General features: G+C 39.0%; 1 protein-coding gene across 1 annotated transcript in view; it reads right to left on the reverse strand.

The window, feature by feature from the left end:
• Positions 1-23,452, reverse strand: part of EFCAB5 (EF-hand calcium binding domain 5) — a 195,896-nt gene that overhangs the window by 52,973 nt on the left and 119,471 nt on the right. The window contains exons 10-16 of the mRNA XM_021713040.1: positions 10,234-10,333; positions 7,223-7,739; positions 6,399-6,742; positions 5,006-5,083; positions 4,816-4,908; positions 2,751-2,965; positions 684-840 (exon numbers count right to left, since the gene is read on the reverse strand). Of these exons, the coding sequence (XP_021568715.1) occupies positions 684-840; positions 2,751-2,965; positions 4,816-4,908; positions 5,006-5,083; positions 6,399-6,742; positions 7,223-7,739; positions 10,234-10,333 (1,504 nt within the window). The remainder of the gene's footprint in view (positions 1-683; positions 841-2,750; positions 2,966-4,815; positions 4,909-5,005; positions 5,084-6,398; positions 6,743-7,222; positions 7,740-10,233; positions 10,334-23,452) is intronic.

Raw genomic sequence — 23,452 nt, forward strand, 5'->3', positions numbered from 1 at the left:
ATGCTGACAAATGCATGAGGGTTTCGATATTTTCACATCCTTGCTAAGACTTATTATTTTCCATTTTAAAAATTATAACCAGAGCTGGGTACAGTGTCAGGCACCTGTAGTTGCAGGCACCTGTAGTTGTACTTGGGAGGCTGAGGCGGGAGGATCACCAGAGCCCAAGAGTTAGAGTCTAGCCTGGGCAACATAGCAAAACCTCCATCTCTATTTTTAAAAATTAAACATAAATAAAATAAAATTTTAGTCATACAGGTAGCTATGAAGGAGTATCTCATGGCTTTGACTGCTTTAACTATATATATGTTGTAATGCTAGGAAACTTTAAGCCAAGATGTTACCACAAATTTTTTTTTTTTTTTTGAGTTGGAGTCTCACTCAGTCGCCCAGACTGGAGTGCAGTGACCGTTCCCGGCCACCGCAGCCTCAACCTGCTGGGCTCCGGCGATCCTTCCACCTCAGCCTTCCAAGTAGTCAGAATTACAGGCATGTGCTACCACGCCCGGCTGATTTTTTGATTTATTGTAGAGATGAGGTCTCGCCAAGTTGCCCAGGCGGGTCTCGAACCCGCGGGCTCAAGCAATCCACTCACCTCAGCCTCCCAAAGGCGTGGGATTACAGGCTGAGCCACCGAGCCCGGCTGTTACCACAATTTAAATAAGAACATTTTTACATTTTACCTTTCTTCATAGATTCTTTTTCCATTCCATCCTTGTACGTGTACAACAGTTCATCAACTTCATTCAGATCTAGGAAGCCTGAGCAATCACTGTCCCACTTCTGAAAGAGGGCCTCTAGGAGAAGCTCCCGTTGGACTTGGAAAGCATTATGTCTAACCTACGATTCAAAGAGGATAACAAAGCACAGAAGACACAATGTTTATTGTGCTAGCTAGCATACTGTATTTATTCCACAAAAAAGTCCAGCACCTTTTATAAAAATAACTGTACTTTGGGAGTAAGCATGATATTAATGCAGTAATTAAGCCAGGCGCAGTGGCACATGCCTGTAAACCCAGCTGCCCGGAAGGCTGTGGCAGGAGGAGTTGGAGAACAGCCTAGGAAACATAGCGAGACTCCCTTTCTTTAAAAATTTTTAGAAAAAAATTTCAAAAGAAAGTACGGTGGTTAATTTTAATTCCTTAAATGCTATTTCTCTGTTTTACCTCTAGAACAAAAATATAAGTGTTGTCTGCCTTTTTAAAAAATTTCTTCTACAAACCTTAAGAATCTTTGATAGTTCTTTTTCACTCCCTCTCTAGTTGTTCAGGAATGTGACAAATACATAGGGTGTTCTACCTGGCCTCTTCAAGGGATTTTTAAAAATTTATTTTTATCGCTGGGCTCGGTGGCTCAGCCTGTAATCCCGCACCTCTGGGAGACTGAGGTGAGTGGATTGCCTGAGCCCGCGGGTTCGAGACCCGCCTAGGCGCGAGACCTCATCTCTACAATAAATCAAAAAATCAGCCGGGCATGGTAGCACATGCCTGTAATTCCGGCTACTTGGAAGGCTGAGGCAGAAGGATCGCCGGAGCCCAGCAGGTCGAGGCTGCGGTGGCCGGAAGCGGCCACTGCACTCCAGTCTTGGTGACAGAGTGAGACTCCAACTCAAAAAAACAAAAAAACAAAAAATTTATTTTTAGAAACAGGTTCTCGCTCTGTCACCAGGTTGGAAGCTGGAGTACAGTGGTGAAATGATAGCCCACTGTTACCTCAAACTCTTGAGCTCAAGAAATCCTCTCATTTCAGCATTCTGAGTAGCTAGGAATGCATCATCATGCCAGGTTATTTATTTATTTAATAGAGACAGGGCTTCTCCATGTTGCCCATGATGCAAACCCCTGGGCCTCAAGCAGTCCTCCCTGCCTTGGGGATTACACTGGAATGACAGTCTGAGCCACTTTGCTTGGCCCCAAGGGATGTGTTTTGTAGTGAAAGAGGATGAATGACAATGTTCAGATAATGAAAAATGGTTATGTTTAAAAAGTTCTTTTTTATATTTAAGATTGACTTGACATTGATTTTATTTGCCTTTTAGAGTTTTCACTATATTAATTCTATTAGTCTGATATCTACTAGCTAGATATGTCAAATTGTAAAAATAAAGTGAATACATGCTCTTGGTTAAGTGAGAGGAACTGCAATTCAGAAGACAAAGGGGATTGTCTAAAATCATGTTGAGAAGACTCATATGGCTGATGAGATTACTGAATAAGCTTAGTGAAACTAATTTACACACTTCACATAAAAGAATAAGTTTTTTTTTTTAGAATAAGTTTTTTATATAGACTAATTTTAGTGTATGCCTTTACGTATCGCCCAAGTAAATAGTAAGTTCTTAGGAAATACAAAGTGTCTGGATTCCCATGAATACAAATATATAATCACGCTATAACCATACCCTAGGTATGTGTACTTGTAAATGTACTCACACAGCAGACAGATAGTGCACAGACATATCTTTGTACATATTCATATCTGCTCTGTAAGCTTCAGAGGAGGAAAAACAAGGCTGTACGATAAACCGTCTTCAGGAGCAATCATGTTATAATTAGGTGAATGAGTTCTCTGGAATGTGCTCTTAGAACATTTGACAATAGAATATAATCATTAATGGTTAAGCTTGTTGAAATAACGTGATAAATTTGGTTGTAAATTTTTTAAGAAGAGTCATATCAGGAACAACTGAGGTTGAAGTCACTTATAATAGTGATTTCACTTGTATCATTGACAAATAATATTACCTACCTGTTCTAAGGCATTCATTTTTTCTTCTTTTGTTTCAACATAGCCCCTCCTAAAAAATGAGGTGAGGCTCTCACTGACACTCAAGGGAGCATCTTCACCAACAAACGTCTCCAGGAGTTGCACAAACTGGAGCAGATTGAAGGAAACTCCATTGAAAGAAGTTCTACCTTTTACTTTCTTGTTAGACTGAATATTTCTGATAGTTGAGTGTAGATCTGTCAAGTAGGAAATATACACCAAACAGTAAAGTGAATAGTTCTTTAAAATTTAGGGAAAATAAATAAGTGCTTATTGTAATATATATCTGCTATTTTTGCCCATCAGGAATCTATACTTCCTTCATAAGGACAGGATTCACCTTTACTCTTTGGAAAAACATCTCTCCTCCACTGTCAGTTCGGATGAGTCAGGTCATACGGAGCCTCCTTACCCTTGCTCTATAAATAGTCATGTGATATAGATCTGGCTAATGATATAGATAAGACAGTAAGGTAATCTATTATAGGCCAATGAGAATTAACCTCAGAACTTTTGGGAAAATTATTAGGGAAGAATCATTCTTTTCGTACTCTGTTTGTTGAACTAGCAGGATATAAGTTCAAAGATGCTCTCATGGCCATTTTTGCCACACTACGGAGAAAACCACCTCAAATTGAAAGTGACATAGAGAAGAATAGGGCTGAGAGGCAGACAGACAGTGTCCTACTGCTATTGTTGGGCCCTTGGAACCAACTGTGCCTGAAGCCAGCTGTACTCTGGACTTTCCAGTCAAATAAACTACTAAATACCACCATCACAACCCCTGCCCTCAAGAGTCTTGACTAATATATTTATTTTGAAGCTCAATATTACAGTATCAAGCATATTTCATAAAATGTCAGCAAAGTGAGTTATTTACTCACTGACACAATCATTCATGCCCTTATACTTTCTCTATGAGATTTGATGCAACTTAAAAATGATTATTCATATAATGTTTACATACAATGGTAAAGAAAAATTGAAATAAAGAAGACTGGGAAGAAGAAGAACTTGAACTAGATCACATGAGCTTGATCAATGTCATCCATGCATTTTCACCAGAATACTTTGAGGATGGAAAGTTTGTTGTCTGACCAAAACTTAAGCAAGAACAATGTTTGCAGACAGGAAGAAAATAAATTTGATCTTATTAGTTCTACTATTTGTTAATGTGAAAGGCAAAATGATATAATAGCATTTTAGCAAAATATGAGTACTTTTTGGAATAATCACTGCTAAATACATGGTTTATCTGAAAGCTAAAAGCTACTCATTGCTCTGTTAAGTAGATCTTTATTTGTGAGTCTTCAAAACAAGGTAGATTCTTACCTATCTCACATGTATGGATAGGGACTTACCAAGGAGAGGAATAGCTGAAATGATTTCTACTGAGTTCTAGTATCTAATTCCCTTTGACTGTTTGGATCATAGTTTCAAAGCAGTTGTAGGATTATGTAATGATTTTTTTTAATGTTAGCTAATTCCATAAGCTTTAAAGCTAAAGAGCACTCATCAATAGCATATGCTGCCATCAATAGTACATTGAAAATATTTATCTTGATATATCCATCCTGTATATATTTAGATCCATCAGTCAGGCATTATGGCTCACACCTGGAATCCCAGCGCTTTGGGAGGCCAAGGTGAGAGGATTGATTGAGCCCAGGAGTTCAAGACCAGCCTAGGCAACATAGTGAAACCGTGTCTCCACAAAAAAATTTAAAAAAAATTAGTCAGGCATAGTGACATGCACCTGTAGTCCCAGCTATTCGGGAGGCTAAGGCAGAAGGATCACCTAAGCCCGGGAGGTCAAGGCTGCAGTAAGCTGTCTGTGATTTGTGCCACTGCACTTCAGCCTTGGTGACAGAATAAGACCCCAACTCAAAAAAAAAAAAGATTCATCAGCCCAGGAACAAAATAATGCAAGGATCACACTCCCATTGTGTCTTAGCTAAAATCACTCCTTATTGTGGAGTATCACAGTAAATTAAATCCATATATTGGACTGCCATCTATCCTTCCTAGTTTCATTGTCAATATGTACCTGTAAATCTGGGGTTACCATAGATTAAGTCTGTCTGTTCCTCATCTTCAGATTTGACATACTTCATTTTCCAGTTACAAGTCAAAAATTCACCTGTAAAAACACATTTAATAACACAGATAATCTAACTTTCCTTTTGAAGTTTTTGTTCTAGGGTTATAAATGAAAGGAAAATTAAATGAGGAGTTACCTGACCATAACTTTCCTTCTATTTTGGGGGACTTGGGTTCATAGGATTTGTTTTTCTGAACTTCCTTTTTTGCTGTTTCTAAAAGGTACAAAAGAACATGCCTATAAATTGGACATTATTCTATCAGATATTCTAAAGTTGATGATTGATGAAAATGCCTTTTATATATAGAACACCAAAAACTCTAAGTACTTTTCTATATATGTTGTGCCATAATAGTCTACAGTGAAATCACCTAATAACTTTGCTGAAAGCAGCTCTATGGCAAAAGCTATCTATTGTATCCTAATTTGGTCATGCAAAATGAGGGTTACACTTTCCAGCCTTCCTCACAGCTATGTGTTACTATATAGTAGTCCCCTCTTTATCTGTGGGAGGATACATTCCAAGACCTCCAATGGATGCTTGAAACTGCAGCTGGTACCAAACCCTACATATACTTTCACAATTTGGAGAGTGACAGCAAAACTAGCATAAGTTCCTTTTCCTTCTGCACAATTTCATGGGTAGATTTGTTCTTACTGTAGGGTTACTTGAACATAAGGGTTACTTGAACACAAGCACTACAATACTACTACAGTCAATCTGATAATCCAAATGGCTATTAAGTGACTAATGAGCAGGTAGCATAGACAGCATGGATACACTGAACAAAAGGTGCATACTTTCATCATGCTACTCAGAATAGTGAACAATTTAAAACTTATGAATTGTTTATTTCTGGAACTCTCCATGTAATATTTTCTGACTATGATTAACTGTACTTAATGAAAACTACGGAAAGTAAAGCCATGGATAAGGGGAGACTACTGTCTGCCTAAATTCTGAACAATGGGAGGTGAATAAATATTTGAAATGCAGAATGCATTCTGTCTTAAATTCTGAACAATGGGATGTGAATAAATATTTGAAATGCAGAATGCATTCTGTCTTAAATATGACTTTCAGAAACTCCTCTAGAACATATATTTTATATATAACAGAAAAAAGCAAGAATCATTTTAAGGTTGAAATTTAAAAAAATTTTTTAAGTTGTTTCTAATACCAGACACGTTTAAGGAAAAAACGGGATTCTACTGCTTTTTCAGAAACACAATTAAGACACTTTTATATGTAACGTAACCAGATTTCTTCCTCACAAATGAACTTCTAGTGCAGTGGAAATTCTAGGTAAATTGACAATATAAATATTCTGGTTTGCATTTAATTGATGAATGTAATTAATTTAATTGATTATTCAAGGACTAGACTCATGTTGCCTACCAAAACATGCCTGAGGTTTGCATGACTTGATATGCCAGAAAAAAATCCTGATTAAATGAGTATTTTCTGAAAAGACTTTAAAAACTACTCCACAAAACAGGGAGTTGATAAAGGAGGACTACATTGCTACCTGAAAGGTAATCTTTTCTACTTGATTTTGGAACTTCTTCTTGCAGTATAGAACGCATAGATAGTTCCTCTTCATACGTTTGCCTCCAAGACTTCTCTTCCTGTAGAGGGATTTCAGTGTACTCAGAGGGTATAGACTTTCTAGATTTTGTATTTTTTAAGATACCATTTTTTCTTGAATGTGAAGTTGAGTCTATGTCTATGTCTTCTTGTTCTTCTAAAATTGTCTCCTCATGAGATCTTTGTTCTGACTCTTGGTATGGTTCTTCTGTTACTGACTCTCCATGTGATCCATGTTCTAAAGTTGACATTTTGTGTGATTCTTGTCCTACTGTTGACCCTTTGCGCTGTCCTCGTTCTGCAGATGACTCTCTGTGCTGTCCTCGTTCTGCAGATGAGTCTCTGCGTGGTCCTTGTTCTGCAGATGACTCTTTGCGTGGTCCTAGTTCTGCAGTTGACTCTCTGCGTGGTCCTAGTTCTGCAGCTGACTCTCTGCGTGGTCCTAGTTCTGCAGTTGACTCTCTGCGTGGTCCTCGTTCTGCAGTTGACTCTCTGCGTGGTCCTCGTTCTGCAGTTGACTCTCTGCGTGGTCCTTGTTCTGCAGATGACTCTCTACGTGACCCTTGTTCTGCAGTTGACTCTCTGCGTGGTCCTCTTTCTGCAGTTGACTCTCTGCGTGGTCCTCGTTCTGCAGTTGACTCTCTGCGTGGTCCTCGTTCTGAAGTTGACTCTTCGTGTGGTCCTTGTGCTGAAGCAGACACTCTGCGTGGTTCTTGTCCTGTTGTTGACCCATTGTGCTGTTCTTGTTCTGCAATTGGCTCTCTGTGTGAGTCTTGTTCTGCAATTGACTCTCTGTGTGACCTTTGTTCTGTAGTTGACTCTCTGCGTGGTCCTTGTTCTGAAGTTGACACTCTGTGTAGTCCTTGTCCTGCTGTTGAGCCTTTGAGCTGTCCTTGTTCTGTGGTTGACCCTATGTGTGCTTCTTGTTCTGTGATTAGCTTTCTACTTGGCCCTTGTTCTGGAGTTGACCTGGAGTGGGTTTCTTGTTCTATTACTGGTTCTCTGTACATTTCTTGTTCTGCAGTTGGTTCTCCGCCTTGTTCTTGCTCTTCAGTTTTCCCTTTCTGCTCTTCTGGTGGGGTTGATTTTCTCTGTTCATCATGTTTAAATTGATCTCCTGGATTTTCTAATAATTTACTTTGGGTTTTGCTAGCATGTTTTTCAGAAAGTAATGTGTTCATCTCTGAGAGTATCTTGTCAAAGTTTTCATATATGTGTTTCTGATTATCCATGTCTCCCCAGAACTCAGGTAAGTCTGTCTCTTCAAATTCAATGAATGGCCCTAATGCAGAAAACAAAATGTTTACCTCAACAATTGATCTTATAATGCAGAATTAGAGTTATTAAACTATTACAAAAGAAGAGGAAGAAAGAAACAAACATTGAGCACAGTGAATGTAATATAGACCTATTACTCTAAATTGATATCAGCCACTTTTGGCTGCAACACAATAAAAAATAAAAAACAGCCGGGCTCGGTGGTTCAGCCTGTAATCCCGCGCCTTTGGGAGGTTGAGGTGAGTGGATTGCCTGAGCCCGCGGGTTCGAGACCTGCCTGGGCAACTTGGCGAGACCTCATCTCTACAATAAAGCAAAAATTAGCTGGGTGTGGTAGCGCGCGCCTGTAGTTCCAGCTATTGGAAGGCTGAGGCGGAAGGATCGCCGGAGCCCAGCAGGTCGAGGCTGCGGTGGCCGGGAGCGGCCACTGCACTCCAGTCTGGGCGACAGAGTGAGACTCCAACTCAAAAAAAAAAAAAAAAAATACCCAAAGGAACATACAAAGTGTTCACTACTGTGAATTAGAGATCATTCCTTCCTAAACGATGTGATTTTGGAAGTGAACATGATTCTTCTTCTGCTACTTTGAGTGTTGCTTACACTGCCAAAGCAAAAATAATTTGTCCTCTACCTTTGTAGTCCTCCCACAATAAGCATAGCATAGGGATGGGGAGGGGGACACATCTTCCATCTCAAATACCTTTTCAATATCTGCAACATAAAAATAAAAGCAAGTCTTTATCCATGATAATCTTTCACTGGGGCTATGTTTTTCCAACATTCATTTTTCTCTCCCTTTCTCTTTGCCTCTCTTTTGTCTTTATTACTCAATTTACAACTTATGTGGATACCTAGATCAGAATTCTAGGAAAAGACTGGATAGTATTCACAGAATTCTAGTTTTTTTTTTAAGGTAGCAAAAATAAATAGTTTTAATATGAGGAGAAATATATCACAATATTTTTATAAGGGCTATACAATTCCTTTGGGTCTAAATTTTATGTTAATCATTTCAAATCCCACTGTTGAAAATTAACAACAAAACCCTGGTGTCCAGCACTAAAGAGCGTGGGATTCCTGCCACAAAACTGTCCTCATTTCCCCCAAAAACATTTAGTAGTTGTCAACTACAAGATTGTGAATCTCACAATTTTCAAGGATCTCCCCTTCACAGATTTTAAATTGTCTAAGTAATAAATCTTCACACAAAATATTTACATACTTTGGAAAACTCAGTCATTAAAAAGCTTTCTCTTTAAAAAATAAAAATAAGGCCAGGCATGGTGCCTCACGTCTGTAATACCAGCACTTTGGAAACCTGAGATGAGAGAATTACTTGAGCTCAAGAGTTCAACAGCAGCCTAGGCAGCATAGCAATACCTTGTCACTACAGAAAAAATTTAAAAATTAACCAGGCATAGTGGTACATGCTTGTGGTCCCAGCTACTTTGGGAGGCTGAGGTAGAAAGATCACATGAGTCCAGGAGGTTGAGTCTGTGGCAAGCCATGATTTTGCCACTGCACTCCATCCGGAGCAGCAGAGTGAGACTTCAACTCAAAATTGAATAAAAATAAATAAGTAAATAAATAAACAATAAAAATAAGCTGGACACAGTGGCACATGTTTATAGTCCCAGCTACTCGGGAGACTGAGGCAGGAGGTTCACTGGAATCCAGAAGCTTGAGGCCAGCCTGGGCAACATAGCAAGACTCATGTCTGAAAAAATAAAATAAAATAAATCAAACCCATAACTACATTTGTTTTGCTAATAATATGTAGAGGATACTTTACTGTAAAGATGTAAAAGGAAAAATGTGTAGAAAAGAAAATATTGTTCTTATAAATCTTAGAATTCCAAGTAGGAAATTAAAAATTGATTATGGCCTGGCATGGTGGCTCGCACCTATATTCCCAGCACTTTGGGAGGCCGAGGTGAGAGGATTACCTGAGGCCACGGGTTCGAGAATTCGAGGATTGCCTGAGGCCACGGGTTTGGAGAGACTTCATCTCTACAATAAATCAAAAAATTAGCTGGGCATCGTGGCGCATGCTTGTAGTTCCAGCTACTTGGAAGGCAGAGGCAGAAGGATTGCCTGAGACCAGCAGGTCGAGGTGGCATTGACTGTACCCCTGCCTGGGCAACAGAGTGAGATTCCAACTCAAAAATTTAAAAATGGATTATCATTACCAACTTAATTTCCAAAACATTCAGGTTGTCACTAAAGCACCTTTTCATTTGAATGAATTTAAAATTGAGCTCTAGCTGAATTCTGACATGACAATTTTGAGTATTGCACTATGGTGAAAAATACATCTAGTTGTGATGAAGAGTGAATTCTGTGGGAGAAAAAACCACTAGATATAGCTATCATGATCTAAAAGAGATGTTGTGTGAAGGGATTCCATGATGGCAGGGTACTCTTGTGTTATCCAGTCAGTACATATCAGAGCATTGTGACACTCCATCTTGAGCATACTCCTTCTCACCTGCACTTACATTGTCTGGGGTTTCGGAGTAAACTTCTAAGTATTTGTGAACTTTGGTCATAGAATGTTTCCAGCAAGGCCAATGTTCTCTGCCGATCCAAAAACCCAACCTAAGCAAAAATGTTGTAATTAGTTGTTACAGGACATTTAAGATTTATATATATGTGGTTGAAACAGTGTTTATTGACGCTTTTATCATCACCACCACCACAACCATCATTATCATATAAGTAAAAACTGCAGCATCAAAATCAGGAAAGTTATATCTTGGCTTTAGGCTTATACTAGACTTCTCCATTCTGTGACATGCTAAAATGCCTTCCACTTAGTAGATTTTTAAGAAATATTTGTTATTACTGACTTCCTAGTTGGTAAATGCAGTATGCAATGTTAAGTTCTTATCTAACCTGACCTGAGTATGTCACTCAAAACAATTAACTTGCTCCCTATATTTTCTTTTTGTATTTATTTTAGAAAAAAGTAATTACAGAAAAATATAGAAAATGATAACTTCTGTGTCCCAATACCCAGAAATGATTGTTAACATTTTGTGTATGTACTTTTTTTTCATTTCTGGTACAACATTGTGTATTTTTTTTTTTTTTTTTTTTTGAGTTGGAGTCTCACTCTGTCTCCCAGACTGTAATGCAGTGGCCGTTCCCGGCCACCACAACCTTGACCTGCTGGGCTCTGGCGATCCTTCCGCCTCAGTCTTCCAAGTAGCCGGACTTACAGGCGCGCACTACCACGCCCAGCTAATTTTTTGATTTGTTTTAGAGATGAGGTACGCTGCCCAGGCGGGTCTCGAACCCACGGGCTCAGGCAATCCACTTACCTCAGCCTCCCAAAGGCGCGGGATTACAGGCTGAGCCACTGAGCCCGACTGTGTATGTATTTTTAAAACCCTGGATAGTACTTATATTCTTCTTCAGTTTGCCTTTATCTACTCAACTTTAAAATCTAATTCATGTATGTAAAGAAATATATTTTATGCTTTTTAACTGCAATATGGTATTCTGTAGTATGAAAATTCCATAATTTAAAAATATTATTCTATTGATGGACATTTAGATTATTTTCATTATTTTGACATCAAAATAGTGCTGCAAAGGATATTTTTAGATACATCTACTTGTGCACATATTTCTCTAAGGTAAATAACTAGAAGGAATTACAGGATTGCATTTTCAACTTTAGTAGTTGTGGCCAACTTGCTCCACAAAATGCCTATACCAATTTACATTCTCACCAGCACTTAATGAGAGTTATCATTGCTTCATATCTACAGCAATACTTGATATTGTTAGAATTTATTATTTTTCCAGTCTGATAGATTAAAATGATATCTTATTATTTTAATTTGCATTTCCCTGGTTATTAGTGAGATTTAATATGTCTTTATATGCTTATTATATATTTGGGTTTCCTATTTTATGAGTGACTTTTTGATATCCTTTTCCCATTTTTCAGTTGGGAATAGTTGTCTATTCCTTATTAATTGTAAAATCTTTATAATGATAATTCTTTTATCTACATAGTAAATACTTTTTCCCAGTTCATCTTTTATTTTTTAATTTAAGTTTTGGGAAGTTTAGCCATTTCAATGTTACCTATTAATTTTGAAGATATCCACTAATTTTGAGGTAGCTAAATATATCAATCATTTCCTCTATGGTTTGTGCTTATTTGAAGTATTCTTTTTGAAATTTACCTATACTGAGGTCAAAAGGTGTGTTCTACATTTTCTTCTAAAATTAAAAAAAAATTTTTTCCGCATCTAGGATTCTGGTCAGATAGAACTCATTTTTCCTCATTAGTGAAGTTGGAATCTGTTTTTATATTTTTTCCCATTGTGGAAAACCAATTGTCACAATTTGTTTACTTATTAGTTTTTTCCTACTAACTTATATTGCCTTCTGTGTCATATATTAATTCCCACATGCTCTTGCATCTGATGCCTGGTCCAATATTCTACTTAACTGATTTATTTGTCTATTTTAGCACCCAAACTGTTTTAATTAATAAAACTTAATTTAATTTATTTTTTTAGGGGAATGCGTTTAAGAGATTTGTAAAAATGTAATAAAATGCCACTCTTCTGTTGTGTAAAACATAGGTTTTTTTTTCCCCATAAAATGTTACCATGTAAGGAGTTCATTACAGTATTAAATAAATTGATATTTTAAGCTTTCTCCATTTTAATTTCTAAGACAGAAAATACTGAGGGATAAAACCCATATGAATAGTTCTTTGAGATCCTCAGTCATTTTTAAGCGTGTAAAAAAGTCATGAGACTACAAGTTTGCGATTCACTGACCTAAATGGCTACAAGAAGAGTTCTGAAAACAGCAACAATGAAGAACAGGTTCCCGGTCCTTAGTATGCATGGCCATTCCCTCCCTACAGACAGCAAGCCCATGTGTACTGGGACTTTGGGATATTTCTCCCCAATCTTCAGATGGAGATACCCCTGCCTCCGCACTGACGCCGAATCTTACTGGAAAACTTCAGTCTCCTTGTGCCGGGTCTGTCTCTCCGAGCCTCAGGCCCACTTAGCTCCTGGGCAGCCAGCCTCCACCCATTCCAAATTTCTGGATACGATTTTCAGTCATTTTTGTGAGAGGGGCTTGGGTATCTGTTCATTCTCTTGGAAGGAATGGTACAAACAGTAAATAAAACCGTGTAGGTCTGGTATTGCAGGCAGCAGGGTTAGGAGGCCCTGAGAGGTCCAAGTACCGGTGCTGAGTGACCGCCAGCCTGGGCTCACCTGCAGCCCCCGACCAGGGCTCCTCCGGACTCTCCCGCAGCCGGATCCAGGCCCATCACTGATTGATCCACCTGCCCGTTCGGGTACCAGGACTCAAAGTCACCCGAGTAGGGCTGTTTTTGTCCATGGCCATCTGTGCAACTGCAGAAAGGACCTGTCTACACCGCATGGCCTCTCCCTCAGCCATCCTTAGGCTTGGCTTTCTTGAAATCTTGAAGGAATATGCGGACCCACAGGGTTCAGAAGTTTCATGGTTCTGTTAGCCTGTTTGCTTCCTCTTAGCATCAGAGCAGACAGTAAAGTTCATGGCAAGGTTCTTCAAATCCACATCGTCCTCGTCATCGTGATGATGCCAGGACACACAGCAGCGCACAAGGCGTTGAGGTCCAGCCTGGCCCATTGGGTAGGTGACGGCAGTTCTCGACTTTATTTTAAAAGTCAGGGAAATTCTCCCCAACTTGTTCTTCATTTGTAATAATATTTGCTACATTGGACCTTTATTTTTGTATGTGAATTTTTAAAACAAAACATACACACACACACACACACACACACACACACACACACACACACACACATTTACATACATATATATCATGGCCAGGCTTGGTGGCTCACACCTGTACATCCCAGTGCTTTGGGAGTCGAGGTGGGAGGATTGCTTGAGCCCAGGAATTCAAGAACAGTCTGGGCAACATAGCAAGAACACATCTCTTCCCCCCCCAAAAAAAATCAAAAAATTAACCAGGCATGGTGGTGCTCACCTGTAGTCTCAGCTAGCTGGGATGCTAAGGTGAAAGAATTGCCTGAGCCTAGGAAGTCGAGACTGTGGTGAGCTGTGATCTTGCCACTGCAATTCAGCCTGAGTGACAGAGTGAGACCTTGACTCAAAAATAAAAATAAAAATATATACCATATATACAGAAAAGTACACAAATCATATGTATATAGTTTTATGAATTATCAGAATATAAAAACACACAGGAGCTGTTTCTCAAAGAAGAATATAGCAAACTTCAGTAGAGAGCAGGGCTTTGCTCCAAAACTCAAGGGATTTACAATTTGACTCTACTATTGTGATTTGCCACAGCATTCCAAATGCAATTCCAAATTGTCATACATACTCCAAATACTGTAGGATCTTATGTACAATAACAAGATGAAGAGTTTTTGCACTGCAGCCTAGAAAAGCCTCCAAAGCCTTTTCTTGCTCTAGGTTCTACTCTGGCAGCTGGTGGCTCAGTTAATGCATAAGAGTAACATATAAAAATGTGCTCATAGCCGGGCTCGGTGGCTCAGCCTGTAATCTCACGCCTTGGGGAGGCTGAGGTGAGTGGATTGCCTGAACCCGCGGGTTTGAGACCTGCCTGGGCAGCGAGACCTCATCTCTACAATAAATCAAAAAAATAAGCCGGGCGTGGTAGCGCATGCCTGTAATTCCGGCTACTTGGAAGGCTGAGGCGGAAGGATCGCCGGAGCCCAGCAGGCAAGGCTGCGGTGGCCGGGAGTGGCCACTGCACTCCAGTCTGGGCAACAGAGTGAGACTCCAACTCAAAAAAAAAAAAAAATGTGCTCAGTTAATCCATAGGAGCAAACATGCAAATGGGGCAAAAGTTATTTCTAAAACATAAAAAAAGGTCCAATAAGCATTGTACCTCTTTCTTAGTGATAGGTATCACAGGGTTCAGTAATTTACCATATCGTTGGAAGCACTGAACTGATAAAAATTTTACCAAGGTAGTAAATCCTATATTTTTATGAAGTTTATCTTCTATTCTCAAACATGTATCCTACTAAGGCATCTAATGCTACTTCTGCCTTGAATGATCGGTGGTTCGAGTCCAATCACCATGATGGACATGGACCAGTGTGATATTCTACGCTATGTCAACATAGTCAAGGTCTATCATTCTATGTTATGATAGAAAAAAGGATAGCTCTCTTAACTGTAAGACAAGGCAGTGAAAGTATACTGCTGATACTGAAAGATGAAATCTAACTTTTTCTGTTGGTCCTTGTAAACTGCTCTAGAGAAAACAGTATTTGCCAGACCAGTATTTGTGAATGAGAAAGTTATATCAGTTTGGTTCAATAAAGATTCCACATCTGGAATAGCCACTGCAAATAGTCATAGTAATTTACATACATTCTTCAAGATGTATCTACCTTCCACACACAAAACAGGAAAATCAGTAAAATGTGATAGAATTATTTCCCCTGAACCCTTTATATATTTTCATATTCAATCTCTTTCGAATTTTTTTCTATCTGTTTATGTGTTTGTTTTTTAACAATCTAGCAGACAAGGAAAGTTCAGGACTTTCTGCTTGGTTGGTCCTTCCTACCATAATAATCTTCAGTTTCCAATTTGGAGAACAAATGTGAGGATTCTGCTAGTTACTGTGTCTGTCTATTCCAATTAAATATTCAGAAACCAGAAACAGCAATTGCTAAGTCCACAGATTAATTGGGCCTGTGATATAATCTTGGGCCCAAACAGCGTCTATCACCTGACATCTATTTATTCTAACTTTACCCAATGATCCACTGAGATGTTTTGGGATCCTAGGGATTAGTGTTAATTTGTAACCAATATCTGCTAATCCTTGAAGGTCTTTGAGATTTCCCTTTACCCAATGTATATTTACCCTAATAGCTGGCTACAGACCCTTTGAGCAAGGCCTGGAGTAAGATCTTAATATATGCTTAAAGAAGCCTTGTAGAATTCTTCCCCAAGAGACCCAGCCTCTCCTTCAACCAAGGAGTTCTCAGTATATCAACTGACTTAAGTCTGGGAACTGGATGAAAGGTCAAGATTTTTCATTGCAATGTCTCATCTCATGTTTCTGCCCCATAGTTGCTTTCTGTAAATAGATCCAATAATAATTTAGGAAGCATCTTATCTATTTAATTCCTAAGGAAACCATGGTCACCAAGAAAAGCCATGTGTACCAGAACATTCTGATGGCCACTTTAACCCATACTGTTCATTATGATCATTTCAAGTATATATTCAGGAACTAACTATAGTGTGAGTCCTAGACAAACTGGATCTATTAAAATATGGCCTTGGGCCTTGAAAAGTGAATTAAAATACCATTTATCAATGATATTTATGAATACTAACTTTGACTAGTGGACCTTGTCTCTGGCAATTAAATACCATATGTCTTTTGTCACTCTGGAATTTAATCATTTCCCTTGAAATCAGAGAGTTTACTTCAATGGCAGTTTCTCCTACCATCATTCCCAGGAGAGCTACCATAGAACTTTTTAGCAATTTTGGTATTCCTTTCATTAATTTCTTTAGTTATTTCTCGAGGGAGTGTCATTTGAGCCATCTTGGGAAATATGGTGGAGATGCATATGTACAGACTATGTATGAGAAATCTGTTTCAGAAATCTTGAAAGCCTTTAGGTTTCTTCCTGTATAGTATATGCCAAGAAAGTTCTGGCATCTCAACCTCATTGAAAGTAAACCATCTTTGAGTCCAGATTTCATTTATCTACTATTAAAACCATTCCCAGATACTAAAAGTATTATTGCTAAGTAAATCTGCTAAATATCACAACATCGATTAATTGGGGCAATCCAAAGTTATATTCATTCTTTTTAGTCTGAAAGTATTATAATCAATTCCCGCACATATTCCCTAGGTTTCTGCTACTATGTATTAGCAAAAATTTGCTGTTCTCTTGGAGTACTAACAATCATCACTCAAGACAGACTAGTACTCCTGGAGCATACTAAGTTTTGACTTCAATTTTGAATCTAAAGGCAATGAATGTTGTACAGGTGGCTCTTGAGGAAAACAGACATCTCCTCACAAGTTAATTGTCCCAAAAGAAGCTATTCTAGGGTTTTTATGGAACGATTAGGTAAACTAATATTCTCAGATAAGATTAGATAAGGAAATATTAGAAAGGTTACATGCTGGGCACAGTGGCTCATGCCTGTAATCCCAGCACTTTGAGAGGGTCAGGTAAAAGGATTGCCTGAGTCCAGGGATTCAAGACCAGCCTGGGCAACTTGGCGAGACCTCGTCTCTACAATAAATCAAAAAATTAGCCAGGTGTGGTGGTGCGCACCTAGGTTTCATCTACTTGGAAGACTGAGGTGGAAGGATCACCTGAGCCCAGCAGATTGAGGCTGAGGTGACTGTGAACTATGCCACTGCACTCCAGCCTGGGTGACAATGAGACTCCAACTCAAAAAAAAAAAAAAAAAAGGAAAAGAAAAAGAAAAGAAAAGCTAATATTCTCAGGAGGAGAGAAGAGGTTACTTCTGCTGCCAACAGAGGCTTAGGGAAATTTGTGGCTCAAGTCTCAGCTTCCTCTGAATCCATCCCAATGTAGTCATTCCAAATTTCAAGGTCCCCTCTATTTTCCAAACAATGTGCTAACCTTCAAATAAGAGACTCAGCACATCTATGAATTCAACTTACGTTTTAATTTTTACACATTAAATTTGGGGGTTGATTTTTAATCTATAGGCCCTGAAACTACAAGAAATAGAAATCTCTTTATGATCATCATGGAAATTATCTTGTTTTCTGACTGCAATTTGAGCTGAGAGTTTAAAGCCCTGGCTTGTCTTTTACTTTCTATTACCTTTCTAATGCAGTGAGATGAAGTTCACCAACTGATAGTTCTAGAAGCATCATTATTATAATTATTGCCAAATGTAATAAAAGCATTTCTTTTAATAGGCACTTATCCCAAGCAACCATAAGTGATCATTTTAAAAAACTTTTCATTAAGGAGTAAAAAATATGCAATAAGACAAGCAAATCCTAAATGTTTAACTCAGTGAATGTTTCTCTATCTGACAGCAACTTTTCATAACTACCAGAAAACTCCTTCATGGTTTCTTAGTCAATAGTTCCTCTAAAGGTAGTTGTTACTGTGATATATATGCATATAGATTAGTTTACTCTTAAATATCATGTAAATGGAATGATACATTATATGCCTATTTGTGTGTCTTCTTTTGTTCAACATATCTATGAGTGCCGTTCATGTTTCACTTAACTGCAATTCATTTTTCATTGCTACATAATAGACTAATAAATAATATTTATTAATTCTATTGTTGGTGGATATTTGTAATTTTTTGTTTGTTTTTGAATCAGAGTCTCACTGTCACCCAGGTTGGAAAGCAGTGGCATGCTCGTGGTCACCACAGCCTCAACCTGCTGGGCTCAGACTATCCTTTCTCTTCGGCCTTCCAAGTAGCTGGAACAACAGGTGCGCGACATCACACCCGGCTAATTTTTTTTTTTTTTTTTTTGAGTCAGAGTCTCACTCTGTCGCCTAGGCTGGAGTGCAGTGGCACACTCACAGTCACTGCAGCTTTGGCTGTTGGGCTTAGGTGATCCTTCCACTTCAGCCTTCCAAGTAGCTGGAACTACAGTCACTCACCACCACACCCAGCTAATTTTTTTATTTTATTGTAGAGATGAGGTCTCGCCAAGTTGTCCAAGCTGGTCTTGAACCCTTAGGCTCAGGCAATCCTCTCACCTCCACCTCCCAAAGTGTTGGATTACAGGTGTGAACCACTGTGTCTGGCTGTAATTTTTTAATTTTAATTTTTATTATTTTTTGAGACAGGGTTTCACTCTGTCTCCCAGGCTGGAGTGCAGCAGCATGCTCATAGCTCACCACAGTTTCAAACTCCTGGGCTCAAGCAATTCTCCTGTTTCAGCCTCCCAAATCACTGGAACTATAAGCATGCACCACCAAGCCTGACTAATTTTTCTATTTTTTGTAGACAGAGGGTCTCACTTTGTTGCCCTGGTTGGCCTCCAACTCCTGGCCTGGAGTGAGTGTGAGTCACTGCACCCAACCTGTTTTAGTTTTTGACTATTATAAATAATGCTACTATGAACACTCTTGTCTTTTTATTTCTATTTTTTATTTTTACTTTTAAGAAACAGTCTTGCTCTGTCACTGAGACTGGAATTCAGTGGCACAATCATAGCTCACTGTAACCTTAAACTCTTGGGCTCAAGCAGTCCTCTCACCTCAACCTCCAAGTAGCTAGGACTACTGTCATGCACCACCACACCTGGCTAATTTTTTTAAAAAATTTTGTAGGGACAGGGTCTTCTATGTTGCCCAGGTTGGCCTCAAACTCTTGGACTCAAGTGATCCTCCCATCTCATTTCAGCCTCCTGATGTGTTGGGATTACAGGCGTAAGCCATTGCACCGGGTCCATCCTTATATTTTTAAATTAACTTTAATTCAGATTCAATAAAATGCGTCAGTTTTAAGTATATAGTTCAATGAGTTTTGACAACATATGTAACTACTGCCACAATGAAGATATAGAACATTTTTATCATCCTAAAAAACTCTTATGCCTCTTTGTAGTCAGTTCCCCTGCCCAGATCATAACCCTAGGAAACCATTGATCTGCTTCCTATTGCTATAGACTAGTTTTCTTTTTTCTATAATTGCATATAAATAAAATCATAGTGCATTCTTTTAGTCCTTCCTTATTTCACTTAACATAATATTTTTGAGATTCATCAATGGTAGTGTGTGTATAAGTGATTTATTCCCTTTTATTACTAAGTAGTATTCTATTGTATGAATATACTACATTTTGTGTATCCATTCACAAGTCAGTGGACATTTGGGTTGTTTCCAGGTTGGAGCTATTATGAACGAGGCTGCTAAGAACATTCATGTAGGTCAGGCATGGTGGCTCACGCCTATAATCCCAGCACTTTGGGAGGCCGAAGTGAGAGGACTGCCTGAGTCCATGGGAACGAGACCGGCCTGGGTAACTCGGTGAGACCTCATCTCTACTTACTTTTCATTTTTTTGCTTTTCTTTTCTTAATCATTACTTTATTTATTTATTTAGAGACAGGGTCTTGCTCTGTTGCCCAGGCTGGAGTGCAGTGGTACCCTCATGTCTCACTGAAACCTTGAACCCCTGGCCTCAAGTGATTTTCCCTGCCTTATCTTCCCAAAGTGCTAGGATTACACACATAAGCCACCATCCCTGGCCTTGCTTTTCTTTTTCTAGCTTCTTGAGATAGATTACTTATCTGCCTTATTTTCTTTCACTTTCTTTCTTTTTTTCTTTCTTTCTTTTTTTTTGAAGGCAGGTCTCACTCATTCACCCAGGCTGGAGGCAGTGGCACGATTCCAGTTCACACAGCCTTGCCCTCCCAGGCTCAAGCAAACCTTCTGCCTTAGCCTCTCAAATAGCTGGAACTATGGATGTGCACCACCATGCCTGGCTAATTTTTGTATATTTCGTAGAGATGAGGTCTCACTGTATTGCCCAGGGTAGTCTCAAACTCCTGGGCTCAAGTAATTATCTTGTTTCAACCTCCCTGAGTGCTGGAATTACAGGAATAAGCCACCACGCCTGGCCCAAAACTATAAACTTCTAAGTACCATTTTAGCTTTATTCTTGCAGCTTTAATATGCTGTGTTTTATTTATTTATTTGTTGTTTGTTTGTTTCAGTTGGAGTCTCGCTCCATCACCCAGGTTGCAGTGCAGTGGCATGCTCATGGCCACCCCAGTGTTGACCTGTTGGGCTCTGGTGATCTTTCTACCTCAGTTGACCTGTTGGGCTCTGGTGATCTTTCTACCTCAGCCTTCCAAGTAGCCAGAATTACAGGCGCGCAATACCACGCCTGGCTAATTTTTGATTTATTGTAGAGACAAGGCCTCGCCAAGTTGCCTCAGCTGGTCTCAAACCCGCGGTCTCAGGCACAGACTCAGGCAATCCATTTGTTTCAGCCTACCAAAGTGCTGAGATTACAGGCTGAGCCACCAAGCCCAGCCAACACGCTGTGTTTTAACTATCACTCAGTTAAAAATATTTTTCACTTTCTTCTGTGATTTTCTTATTCCGTTGGTTATTTAGAAGTGTGTTAATTTCCAAATATTTGAGGATTTTCTTAAAGCCCTCAAAATCATCTGTGAGGGTTGGAATCCACTTCTTCCGAATTCCTATCTTTCTGTTATTGATTTCTAATTAAATTCTGCTGCAGTCAGAGAACATGAACAATATATTTCAATTCTTTAAAAAAATTTAAGACTTGTTTAATGATATACCATATGACAAGCTTGGTGAATGTTTCGAGTACACTTAAAAAGTGTGTTTTTCTCAGCCTGGAAAATATAGCAAGACCATGTCTCTCCAAAAAATAAAAAAAAATTTAGCTGGGCTCAGTGGTACATGTCTGTGGCCCTAGCTACTCAGGAAGCTGAGGCAGGAGGATCACTTGAGCCCAGGAGTTCCAGGCTGCAGTGAGCTGTGATAGTGCCATTGTATTCCAGTGCCATTGCATTCCAGTCTGGGCAGCAGAGTGAGATCTCTACTCAAAAAAAAAAGTGTGTTTTTCTTGTTTTTCTGTTGTTGTTAGGTAGAATATCCTGTAACACTCTAAGTCTAGTTGGTTGATAGTGTTATCCAAGTCTTTGATATCGTTACTGATTTTCTGTCTACTTGTTTTATCAATTGCTGAAAGAGTAGTGTTTAAGTCTCCAGTTATAGAGCCGGGCTCGGTGGCTCAGCCTGTAATCCCGCGCCTTTGGGAGGCTGAGGTGAGTGGATTGCCTGAGCCCGGCGGGTTCGAGACCCACCTGGGCAGCGAGACCTCATCTCTACAATAAATTAAAAAATCAACTGGGCGTGGTAGCGCATGCCTGTATTTCCGGCTACTAGGAAGGCTAAGGCGGAAGGATCGCTAGAGCCCAGCAGGTGAGGCTGCAGTGGCTGGGAGCAGCCACTGCACTCCAGTCTGGGCAACAGAGTGAGACTCCAACTCAAAAAAAAAAAAAGTCTCCAATTATAATTAGTTCTGTTGTTTTTTACTTCGTGTACTTATATGTTATATTTCTGCCACTAGATACATGCTCATTTAGCATTATTATGTCTTCTGATAAAATTTACCCTTTTTGCATCATGAAATATCCTTCTTAATCCTTGGTAATATCCTTGTTCTGAAAGCTCCTTTGACACTAATATAACCACTCCTACTTTTTTATAATGAGCATTTCCATGATGTCTTTTTCCATTCTTTTACTCTCACTTGTAAGTTGTCTTTATATTGGTTCTTGCATTTTTTTAAATGCTTACCCATTTATGATAAAGGATATAGATGGGAGAGATGTATGTGAAAAGTTATGGGTCAAAAGGCTTAGAACTTCCATACCCTCTCCATGAACCTCCACATGTTCAGCAATTTGGAAGCTTATTCTTACACTTTTACCCAGCTTGACAACTTCTGTCTTTTGACTGAAGTGTTTAGACCATATATATAAAACTCATTTATAATATATATAATGTAGTTATTATGATTCTGTTTAAATCCACCATCTTTTGTTTTTTATTTGTTCCACTTGTTCTTTTTTATTTTGTTTTATTATTAATTTTTTAAAGATTTCACTATGTTGCCCAGACTAGTCTCAAACTCCTGGCTTCAGGTGATCTTCCTGCCTCGGCCCCACAAAGTGCAGGGATTATAGGAGTGAGCCACCATGCCCGGCCTGTTCCATTTGTTCTTTGTTTTGTTGTTGTTGTTGTTTTACTTTACTGCCTTTTATTGGATTGATTAATTTTTTTTAAGTTGGAGTCTCACTCTGTTGCCCAGGCTGGAGTGCAGTGGCATGATCACATCTACGGCTACCGCACCATCAACCTACTGGGCCCAGGCAATCCATCCACCTCAGTCTTCCAAGTAGCTGGGACTACAGATGCATGCCACCATGGCTGGCTAATTTTTTTTCTCTTGTATTTCTTTTTTTTTTTTTTTTTAAAGCAGGACTTATTGAGAGGACAGAAAACTCCCACAGTAGGAGGGGAACCAAGGGGATTGCCCTATTTCTTTTTTTTTTTTTTAATTGTAGAGACAAGGTCTCACCATGTTGCCCAGGCTGGTCTTGAACTCTTAGACTCAGACAATCCTCTTGCCTCAGCCTCCCAAAGTGCTGGGATTATAGGCCTAAATCACCACCTGGCCTGGGTTGATTATATTTTAATACTTCATTTATCTCCAAAATTGATTTAATAGTTATACTTTTTTTTTTTTAGTAACTGCTCTAGGATTTACATGGCATCTTTAACTTATCACAGTCTAGTTTCAAATAATATATTTCATTACTAATGTAAGAAAATTACTTCGATTTTCTTCCATCCATTACTTTTGCTATTGTCATACATTTCATTTTTACATGTTACAAACCTCATAATACATTATTAGTTTTGCTTCAAAGACTAAATTATCAATTAAAGTTTTTTTTTCTTTTTTTTTAAACAGATGGGTGATATAAGCAGAGATAAAGTAATTTTTAAATGAAGGGGAAACTCTTTAATAATTACCCATGGGCCAGGCTTGGTGGCTCAGCCTGTAATCCCAGCACTTTGGGAGGCAGAGGTAAGTGGATTGCCTGAGCCTGCGGGTTCGAGACCTGCCTGGGCAACTTGGCGAGAC

The sequence above is a fragment of the Carlito syrichta genome, unplaced genomic scaffold (assembly GCF_000164805.1).
Source record: "Carlito syrichta isolate Samal-C Ts95f unplaced genomic scaffold, Tarsius_syrichta-2.0.1 Scaffold304000, whole genome shotgun sequence".
NCBI classification, from domain to species: domain Eukaryota; kingdom Metazoa; phylum Chordata; class Mammalia; order Primates; family Tarsiidae; genus Carlito; species Carlito syrichta.